This window comes from Quercus robur, chromosome 11 (genome assembly GCF_932294415.1).
Source record: "Quercus robur chromosome 11, dhQueRobu3.1, whole genome shotgun sequence".
Classification (NCBI taxonomy): domain Eukaryota; kingdom Viridiplantae; phylum Streptophyta; class Magnoliopsida; order Fagales; family Fagaceae; genus Quercus; species Quercus robur.
The window spans coordinates 38,785,717-38,796,954 of record NC_065544.1 but is presented as its reverse complement, the minus strand read 5'-3'; the positions used below and the strand labels follow the sequence as shown (position 1 = coordinate 38,796,954).

Here is an 11,238-nt window from a genome sequence, read left to right as displayed (position 1 = left end):
ATATATTGTAAATATTTTTAAAAAGAAATCATCAGTCTAAGACAAGACTTTACGTAGTTAACCCAAAAAAATTTTTTCTTTTTTTTGCTAAATATTAGTTGACCCAATTAAAACCCATTATTTTAGTCTTTGTACATGTAAGTTTGTGTCAAAAAGATCCTAAACTCAACTCAAAATTATAGCTAAATGTCTTGTAGCTGAATTGACACATTTTCATATATAAAATGCTTAAGGGTCTAGGAAGGAAAGGGTTCGAGTTATGAGATTAACAGCATATTGTAATTATTTCTCCAAAAAAATATATATATATAGCTAGAGTTAACTTTTGACACATGTATTTATGACTATTTGGGTTTTTTTTAAAGACTAGATTGAAATTTTTTTAAATACCTAAGCTAAGATTGAAGATTAAAGTTTAACTGTACTTTTAAACTTTATTTGTTAAATTTCTCAACAAAAAAAAAAAAAAGGTTTAAAAGTACAATTAAACAACAACCAAAAAAAAAAGAGTATATATCTCCTTGAAGACCAAAATAAACTCAAGCAGGCAAACAATAAAGTGGAAAAAACAGCAGAACAACAGCAAGTCAGCAATGCTGAGGCCTTGAGCATCTCATCCATAACAACAAAAAGTAAAGTAAAATTCAGAGGAGAGAGCCAACCTCACATGGATGACAAAAGTAGTACATATTTTCTCTCTTTAGGCAAAACACCATTTCATTATTTGTATTCTTTGATTCAGTCTTTTATTTTTTACTTTTGCTATGATTTTCTACCTCGTAAAGCTTTCCCTCTCTACCTCTCATTTCCTTGCATTTGCATGTCTGGTTCTGCATATTGACCACTTTGCATCTTTATGTACCCCATCAGATTAAGCAGAGGAAAGCTGGCCCACCGTCTCAAAGATGTCCCTGACCCATGAGAAGCGTTTGGATTCTGAGGGTGGAAGTGGAACTGAACAAGTGAGAACTTATCTTTGAGTAAATTTATTGGTGTTTGTTCTGTTTTATTAGGCTTGACAAAACGGTCCAAACGATGTTGGGTCCAAATTGAGGGGTTAATATTGTCACTTGACCCAAAGGTTTAAGGGTAAACACACACCCCAAAAAACAAATTTCAGTTGCTTTTTGGGATATGCGTACAAATGTGTAAAATTTAGTGCTTTTTTGAGGGTGTGTATAAAAAGGTTTGTGTATAACAAACACTACTCAAACTTTAAACCAATGAGTTTGGTCCAATTATGTTATATTTACCTTTCACTCTTGTTATTAGCATTCATGTGTGACTTCAATACTTAACTAACCTCGCTTGCATATGAATATTCTAATACAAACTAATTCTAAGCTTGAGCCGCTATGAGTATGATGATTATTCTTTATCATCAGCCCCCAGACACCTTTGGAATTTTATGGGATTAAGAATTAATTTATTTAGAAAATAGTTGCAAGCTTATGAGAATTTAAGGGACTAATATGAAGTATGAACCCTGAGCCAGGAGGATGCATGTTATAAAAATCAAGCCTAGTATAATTAGGCACTCACTTTGATTGATGCAACCAATGTCTGTGTAGTCCATAGCTTTCTGTTCATTTTTCCTTTAGGACCACACCATAGTCAGCAACAGCATCCAACCTTGTATACCGTGATAATTGGAGTTATTATTCCAACTTAGTTTGTAATTCTTGACAGATTGTGACTTCTCAATTGTTTGAACGACTAGGTAAGGGATGTTCACCTAATGCATAAACTCACACCAGAGGAACAATGTGAGACTTCCCAAAAAGCAGAAATTAATTATGATATTAGGGACCGATTTGTTTGTTTTTTGGCTCTACATGCTCGTGTTGTTTGTGTAATTGTGGCATAGAAGTAATAAGGGGTGTTGGAGAGTCTCATATTTGTTAAGTATACATTTTTTGTACGGGTTTATTTTCAAATTTGGTCCCTTCACTTAATTAAGTTTTAGGGACGTGTTAATTTTCATGGTCTAGATCTGTTTTCATTTTGCTTATGATTTTCAGATAATTAAGACATAAACTTGGTCATTATAACAACACAGAGTCTATCCACTGAAAGCCCGCCCCCATAAGTTGTGCCTAAGTTTTTAAACTGAGTATGGTATACAACCTGCCATAATGTACCTAACTAATATACAAAAAGCTCCAAAATTGATGGTGTGAGCCAATAAGCCTTATAACCTTTGGAATAGAAATTGATCTTGTAGACATTTCATAGAGATTGTCTTTTATTAGATCTCTTTTATATATGTCTCTACTGCAACATCTGAATTTCCCAGTTCCTTGGTTGGTTTATATGGAATAACTGCATTTCATATAATCAATTGACATATTGATGGGAAATATTTATTTTGTGAATTATGAGCAGGTGTTATCTGTTGTTCCATGTAAGCCCCGGAGGTTGGTTTTTCTTCTTTCTTCTTCTTCTTTTTTTTTTTTTTTCTTCTTTTTGGTCATTAAAGTCAATGCCTAAGAGAACAAAGTTCTCCTTTTGCATTGATGCCTTTGTAATTTACTTAAAGCTTTAAAGAAAATGGAGCCATGGTTGAGGTCTTATACGACCGCATGGAAGCCAAGTCTTCTGCCTTGAAGCAAGCAATGGAGGTTCAAGCTAGTTTGCCAGCGGAATCTCCAAGTTTTATCAAGACTTTGGTAAGGTCAAATGTTACTGGTGGCTATTGGCTGGTAAGCTCAAAACTCTATCCCAAGGTCAAGAATGTAACAATAGCTGGGTGCCAGACAGATTTGTTTCTGCTAACTTATTTAATGGCAGCGTCTTCCAGCACAATTCTGCAAAATGCATTTGCCAAGGCATGATATAATAGTTATTTTGGAAGATGAAAGTAGGGAAGAGTACAAAACAAAGTATATTGCAGAAAATGCAGCGTTGAGTTCTGGATGGAGAAGGTTTTCAATTGCGCACAAATTATGCCAAGATGATGTTCTGGTTTTCCAGTTGGTTGGGACTTTCAAGTTCAAGGTAATTATTTGAGTCTCTTAAGTTGAGTGTATGTTTATCTTTGTCCATGTATATAAATGACTTATTGTTCATTGTTCCTATATTATTCTGGTTTTGATTATAACTTGTTTTATTGCCACATTTTGGAAAGGAAGATCCTGGAAGAAGCATTTCATTTTCACATAGCGGGATATCCATAAGAAAAAGTACACATCTATTTCAAGAACAAACCCCTAAATCCTTAAGAGGTTCCTTGAATCCACAAGGAGAACTATTCTAGAATCCGCCAAAAAAAAAGAGAGAATCTCTCTCTCTCTCTCTCTCTCTCTCTCAAATTGTATTATTGAATAACTTGCTTTCTATTAGGCCAATCACTATCTTATAGGAAGATATTAAAGAAATCCTAAGGTGGCTAGAAAATCCTTAAAGAAAACCCTAATTCGTGTTAGATATGAAATTAGGCTAAAAATTTGGAAAATCACTAAAAAAGGCAAAATTGAGAAAATTACATAAACTAATACTACGGACTCTAGGAAATGTCCTAGAATTTATAGGACTGTATTACAAGTTTATGACTTGTATTTCAAAAGTTGTAACAAAAAGAAAAATGACCATAAATTGCAAATTCAATAAAACAGAGGTGTAAAAGATGGAATTTAGCTAAAAAGCAGCATAGGTCATGACTGTAGTGAGTTTTACCCCCACGTTGATTCCCTTTTAGATCACCAAATTTCAAGCAATTTGTCAATGGCTCCTAGGATTTGTACTAGAGATACGGATTCCTTCTATTATTTTGCCTTTTATTTTTTGGGTCTATTTACTAAAATTCTATTGCAAACTCTTAATCTGTTTTCCTTTAAATAAAAGGATATAGGCTAATTGTTGCCTCCCATCTCACTCTCATAGGTATACACGGTGAGACTGAATGGTTTAGCTGGAGTAGATGGGCTTTTTGGCCCTCCAAATTTAGATGCTTGTGCAAGAGGAAATGATTATGGTATGGTATTTTGTTTCTATGTTCTACTCCTGAATTTGTGACTGCCCCCATAATTAACTGATGGCATACTCTTTTTTCTCCTTGATGTTGAACTTGGAACAAAAAAACAATTGAAGACAAGAAGATCAAAATTCACAAAGACACTATGTATTTCGACTGTGTTATGCAAGACATTTTTGGAGAGACTATTCAAATAAACAACCTGAAGGATTTAGATACTACTACTAGTTTTGGGAATGCAGCAAATCAGTATGAAAATGGCAGAAAAAATCTTGCCTCAGATGTTCTGTGTGGTCTAAGACTTACAGGGTCAATTGCTAATTTTAAAGAAGTTAATAGCATCAGCAGTTTCACCATTCTTTTGAATGGCGAAACCATAGACTCCCAGTTCTCAGATTACCAGAGGGTTAAGTATTATGATCTCTGCTGTTCTCAGAATTCATTTCTGCATTACAATCTGCGCAAAAATATTAGTAGAAAGTTGGCTGCTGAAATAATTTCTGAGACTATCAACATTGTGGATGCCATTAGAGCTTGTGAACTTCTGACCCCTCTAGCTGATTTTGAAGATTGGGATAATACTTTAAAAGGCTTTGAGCTATTGGGCATGAATGTTCAGTTCTTACGTGCTTGAGTGGCTCGGCTGATGAGCATTGCTATGGAAGCAGCGGCAGTCAAGGACCCTCAGAGGAAATCGAAAGTTAGACTAGAGCAAGCTCATGCAGAAGAAGAAATGGATTTTCTCAAATTGAAGCTCTCAAAATTAAAGAAAACAAAAGAAAGACTTGACGATGAGATTGAGGCTTTGAAGGTGAAGGTGGTGAGACTGAGGCATGAGATTGTGTTTCAAGAAGTAGTTAATGCTCCATGGTGAGAAGGTGCTTTTGAAGTTATATGTGTATATATTGTTTTTTTGTGGAACTTGTTAGCTTATGTCACAGGAAGAGATTAACGAATCCAAGCAATGAGAAGTATCTCTAATGTCTCTACTGCTATGTAGCATCACTGACACTCTGTCATGTTATTTTCGTAAGCTTTTTGAGTTTTGATATAGCTGCATGTCAGCAATCAGTGACTGAAAAATCAGTGAAGCTAGAAATTTTTTATTTAAAAAAAAAAAAAAGTTCAAAAATTCTTATTCCAATATTCTCAAAAAAGGAATTGGATATCATCCTAATAAATTTTTTTAAAAAAAAAATCAATATATTTGATCCAGAAAATGAGGATTTCAACCCAGAATTTGAGAAATAAAAATAAAATAAAAAATAAAAATTGTTTAATCTGAGAAAGTTTTTTAAGCAAAAAGTTTCTTGATTTTTTTTGAAACTCTTCAATAAAGGCTTGAAAATCACAAGGAATCAGGATTCTAAAATGTTGCTCTGAAGTCATAAAAATATCAGTGTCCATGAAAGATTACCAAAGCTGACAGCTACTATTAATTTTTATTTATTCATGTTTTAGTCCTCATCTTCTTTGTTATCTACTTTGTATTAGTAGTCATCTTCTTTCATTGTCCATTTTCAATTCATTTCTCTTATATAAAGGAGCGTAATTTTCTTTGTAAAAACTTAAAACCAACCACCTAAATACCCATCTTTGGGTGGGTTGAAATTAAGATTGGATTCTTATTATTTATCACCTAAAAAGGAGCATTGTGGTTTCAATATGACAGAGATACAAGACTTCATTGTGCACGGCTGTGGGCTTGTGTAGTTCCTCTTATGATCATTGTGTATCACGCTTCATACGTACGTCTCCCACTTAAAATATTTAAGCAAACCCATGCTCAGTCCAATATGTTAGCCCAAAAATATATTTCCCCCATCATCATTATCAATATATATATATATATATATATATGAGGAGAGGGAACGAAAACACCAAAGTATCATAACAGCTTCACAATTCTTATGGGACCAAATTTTGTTTAAGTGGTGGACTTCAAAGTTTGTTTGGTCGGGGTAAAACAGTGAGAATAGAAAATGAAGAAGAAAAGAGTGGAGAAAAAATGATTTTATGAGTGTTTGGTTGGAGAGAATGAGAGAATAGAAAATTAGTAAAATCTGGGTGTTTTTTTCCAGTCTCACCAAAATTTTATCTCCTCAATTTGGGAAAAAAATAGATAAAAAAAATGAATAACTGTAGTCAATAACTGAACTACATCAAGTCATGGCAATAATGATTGCACAAAAGTTGTGGTTACAAACTATCTCAATAAATTCACATGATGGAAGAAAAAGCAATGAATAGATCACATACCTACCATTTGACAAAACAAAGTTAAGAGAAAGCAAAGTTGTGTTGGCCCAAATTGTGTTTTCCGTAGGAATTGCCCAAACATGTTGAAATAGGTATTTAAGCTGAAATATTTCAAGGGGCTTAACCGCTTAACCATACCAGTTTTGGTAACTAGTATGAAAACTTTTGATCCGGTAAAGTATGGTACAAAATAAATAACTTTGTTAGATGCCACTTTTAGAGGCGGTTTGGATTAGCTATTTCCATAACTCATAATTCTATTTCCATAACTCACAACTCAAAAATGATGGGACCATGGCTAAGAAGTCTGTTTGGATTTTGTTTCCAGTTTTTGTTTTCATCACTCAATTCTCTAATTTTTTAGTGATGGGTTATGAAAACTGAAAACACATTTTAGGTGTTTTCAGTTTCCATAACTCTGTTTTCAACGGCATTTCCATAATTAAACTCACAACTCTCTCACTGTTCAGCCGCAATGTTTGACTTTTGGGTTTTTTTTGAATTTTTTTTTTTCTTTTGAAACAAAGCCTAGCCGCATATCTTGACTTTTTAGTTTTTTTTTTTTTTGAATTTTTTTTGAAACAAAAAGTAGCGGCATAATTGAGTAATGAGTGCCAAACGGGTGGGGTTGAGGAAATTGGGGTATTTAAAGTAATAAGTGATGAGCGACGAAAATTGAGTGAGGAACAATAAGTGATGACAAAAAAAATCCAAACAGCCCCTAAAGCTTCTAACTTTTTGTCTTTTGTTTCATCTTTTTGAAAAATAATAAATATAACTAACTAAAAAAAAAAAAAAAAGTTAGGTTATGTTTGGTAACAGTTTTTGTTTTCTATTTTTAAAAACTTGTTCTTGGGAATATAAAGAAAAAACAATTTTCTTGTATTTTTGAAATCAAAAACATATTTGGTTAGATGAAATTAAAAAAAAAAAAATTTTTGAAGAAAAAAAAATACTAAAATATGTTGTTATTAGGATTTGAATTCTAATGCTAACTCATTAAATGAGACAATTTTATTAAATCAAATGCGTGTTTTCTTTGACTTTTGAAAACTAGAAACTGAAAACAACATTTTGTATGTTTTCAGTTTTCTTTACAAATTGAGTTTTGAGAACAGTTTTTGTTTTTTGTTCATTTTGAGTTGCCAAACAAGTTTTTTAGTTTCAAAAATAGAAAATTGTTTTTAAAAATATAAAATAAGGAGAAAAAACAGTTACCAAACATACCCTTAGATTTTAGCTTTTGTCACACGTTAAGCATAAAAACTACTAAAAACTATATCTTTTATGTCATATATTTAGCAAATAAACTACCAAAAATTATGAGATATCCAAATGAACAAATATCTTGCCAATTCTTCAAGCCACCACTACTAAGATTCTCTTAATATTAATTTGGGTCTTGAAATCTAGAAGTGTATCTTTGTAAAATAAAACTCTACTAGGTAGCTCTCTCTGGGTGAAGCCACTATTAGGATTTGTGTCCTAAAATCTAATTTATTGGCATATTATAAATAACTAGAATGTAACTCGTGCTTATGCACAAGAATGATAAATTGTAATTGTGGGGCCCAAAATCTGATGTCCCAACCCACTTTGTATTCAGGGCCCAAAACCCAGGCCGAGGAGCCCTACTGCCGAGGACATATGATGAAAGCCCCTCAAAGGCCCAAGAATGTGGCCGAGGACGATCTTGCGCTCAACACCTCACAAAACGTCTGAAGAAAAGGACAAACTCAGTACAAGAGCAGTACAAGGGAGAAAGTTGCCAACACCGTAATGTGGAGCCCTGCGTCTGACAAGCCCATACTCCAGACCATGCTATTTAACTTTTCCCAACCACCCCCAACCACTCTGACGTATGGATTGATAGGACGAGTCAATACCCCAAAAAGGCAAAACTGGCACGTAGACAAAAAAACGAGAAGTAAACACTGGTATAAAAGGGGGGAGAGAGCCAGGGGAGAAGGGGGAGAAAAAAAGATCCCACAAAAAGAAGAGTGGGAAGAATGTGATGCTCCTCGGACTAAGTCCGAGGACTCAAACCCTCCGAGCTACACCGATGTGAAGCCTAGCTATCCTGGCCAAACTTACCTTCATATGAGCTTCCATGGAAATCACGACTAAACCGCCGTCCAACGACCAAAGTCCAGCCTTTCTAGCCCACTCTCTATAAATTATATTGTTCGGGCCTTTTACGCACGAGCCCAATGTCATTCTTGGGTCGCTGAATAATTGTGTCCCTATAATTGGCGCCGTCTGTGGGAAGGCTTGCGCGTTGGCGCAAGTGGCAGTGGAGTCAAGCCTCTATCAAGCAAAGGTCTGCAAAGGTTCCTCCATTTCCAGCGACATGCAGTTGTTGCTCCGACATAAATTTCCGCTAGGGGCTACGCCTCGCAATGCCGATGGCACAGGCAGCTCTAAGGGCTTCCAACATCAAGCTAACTCTCCCCACCTTGGTCGAGGGGCTAACCTTCGAAAAGTAAATAAATACAAGTTTTGGACAGAACCAAGGCCTTGTATGGTCCTCGGACTCAAGCCTATGGGGAAACCAACTACTTAAAAGAAAAAATACAAGTTTTGGACAGAACCAAGGCCTTGTATGGTCCTCGGACTCAAGCCTATGGGGAAACCAACTACTTAAAAGAAAAAATACAAGTTTTAGACAAAATCAAGGCCTTGTATGGTCCTCGGACTCAAGCCTATGGGGAAACCAACTACTTAAAAGAAAAAATACAAGTTTTGGACAGAACCAAGGCCTTGTATGGTCCTCGGACTCAAGCCTATGGGGAAACCAACTACTTAAAAGAAAAAATACAAGTTTTGGACAAAATCAAGACCTTGTATGGTCCTCGGACTCAAGCCTATGGGGAAACCAACTACTTAAAAGAAAAAATGCAAGTTTTGGACAGAACCAAGGCCTTGTATGGTCCTCAGACTCAAGCCTATGGGGAAACCAACTACTTAAAAGAAAAAATACAAGTTTTGAACAGAACCAAAGCCTTGTATGATCCTCGGACTCAAGCCTATGGGGAAACCAACTACTTAAAAGAAAAAATGCAAGTTTTGGACAGAACCGAAGCCTTGTATGGTCCTCGGACTAGCGCCTATGGGGAAACCAACTACTTAAAAGAAAAAATGCAAGTTTTGGACAGAACCAAGGCCTTGTATGGTCCTCGGACTCAAGTCTATGGGGAAACTAACTACTTAAAAGAAAAAATACAAGTTTTGAACAAAACCAAGGCCTTCTATGGTCCTCGGACTCAAGCCTATGGAGAAACCAACTACTTAAAAGAAAAAATACAAGTGTTGGACAGAACCAAAGCCTTGTATGGTCCTCGGACTCAAGCCTATGGGGAAACCAACTACTTAAAAGAAAAAATACAAGTTTTGGACAGAACCAAGGCCTTGTATGGTCCTCGAACTCGAGCCTATGGGGAAACTAACTACTTAAAAGAAAAAATACAAGTGTTGGACAGAACCAAGGCCTTGTATGGTCCTCGAACTCAAGCCTATGGGGAAACCAACTACTTAAAAGAAAAAATGCAAGTTTTGGACAGAACCAAGGCCTTGTATGGTCCTCGAACTCAAGCCTATGGGGAAACCAACTACTTAAAAGAAAAAACACAAGTTTTGGACAGAACCAAGGCCTTCTATGGTCCTCGGACTCAAGCCTATGGGGAAACCAACTACTTAAAAGAAAAAATACAAGTTTTGGACACAATCCGGTACAATCATACCTCGGTCCTCGGATCAGAGGCCAGGTGTTATCGAAAACACGGCCAAAATTCCACACTACTCGACAACCATCTCGGATGGTTTATTTTGGGTTTCTCATTCTCAGGCAACTGCCTCACCCGCGTCACGGTACACTCAGCTGTTACCTCGGTTAGTCTCATAAGTTTAATCTGCTATTGATTGATATTATTATATTTGATAGTTTCAATAGGTTCAAATTAATGGCTTTTTGTTACAAGGCTTCCTGTCCTAAGTATTATTAAAGGAACATACACATGTAGCATATCCATTCACAAAGTAATTGCCGCAGAAAAGAAAAAGTATTTTAAGGGAAACAAATTCATCTTTTATTAGCACAAAGAAATAGTACAACGTACAATGAAAAAAGCTTGAATAAGCTCATACTAAAAGCTAACTACATAAGCGGAAAGAAAAGATACAAGAAAGTGAAGAAAAAGCCGAAGAAGAGGTGCAGAGAAGAGGGATGCTGCCGTTCCAAAATGTTGTCTAAGGAGACCATTCCTCAATACTTTTACATGCCTATAACTCAGGCAGCAAAAGAACCCAACTCGGGGCTAGCACCGTTGAAGAAAAGGTGCAAATAGCCCAACTTGAGGCTGGCACCGTTGAAGAAAAGGTGCAGGGAGCCGGAAGTTGATGAGCCTTCATGTTAGCCACGCCTGCGATATAGCAGACGGCGCTGATGACGGAAAACCTTACTTCTGACGCACCAAGAATCTGATGCGACCAATGCCTACTTCGAATTTTGACTGAAAGAGGCAGAGATACCATTCCCACCTTATCAGAGCGAAAGATCATCTTGAGTCTATGTCTTCCCTGTCTAGGCTGTAACACCTTGAGTCTTGGAAGGATTCGGTGCCTCTGAAGCGGATATAGATCCTTCATCCCCACCCATGCCTCAAACATATTGCTCTAAAGGTGGATGACACTAGAGATGGAGATTGTGAATATGGCGGAAGGATTATGAATTGGGAGGAGGCCGAAGGGTTTATATGTAGGAGGAGTAACCCCCTATCCTACTTATACAGAGGGCAAACAGGTGGCATTTAATCTACGCATGTTCCCAAGGAATGCTACGAACGAGAAAGTCTTTGCTCAGCTCCCAGTGCCGCCTGCAACCATAAAGTTTGGATAGCCTCGTGAAGGAGACATATTAATGGCACGCCTCGAACACTGAAACGTCAAAGGCGCCGCGTGAGACAATCTAGAGGGATGTCTCACAATTTGGCGCGCCCCCCATGCAAAGG

At 36.4% G+C, this 11,238-nt stretch overlaps 1 protein-coding gene across 1 annotated transcript; it reads left to right on the top strand.

Annotated features, from left to right (window-relative positions):
• Nucleotides 1-549: 549 nt before the first annotated feature.
• LOC126706734 (B3 domain-containing protein Os01g0234100-like) lies at nt 550-4,962 on the top strand. The gene is made up of 7 exons (XM_050406268.1): nt 550-680; nt 871-962; nt 2,386-2,417; nt 2,540-2,702; nt 2,791-2,997; nt 3,883-3,973; nt 4,090-4,962. Exons 2-7 carry the CDS (start codon nt 906-908, stop codon nt 4,605-4,607), a joined length of 1,068 nt encoding a protein of 355 aa, XP_050262225.1. The 5' UTR covers nt 550-680; nt 871-905; the 3' UTR covers nt 4,608-4,962.
• Nucleotides 4,963-11,238: the final 6,276 nt, after the last annotated feature.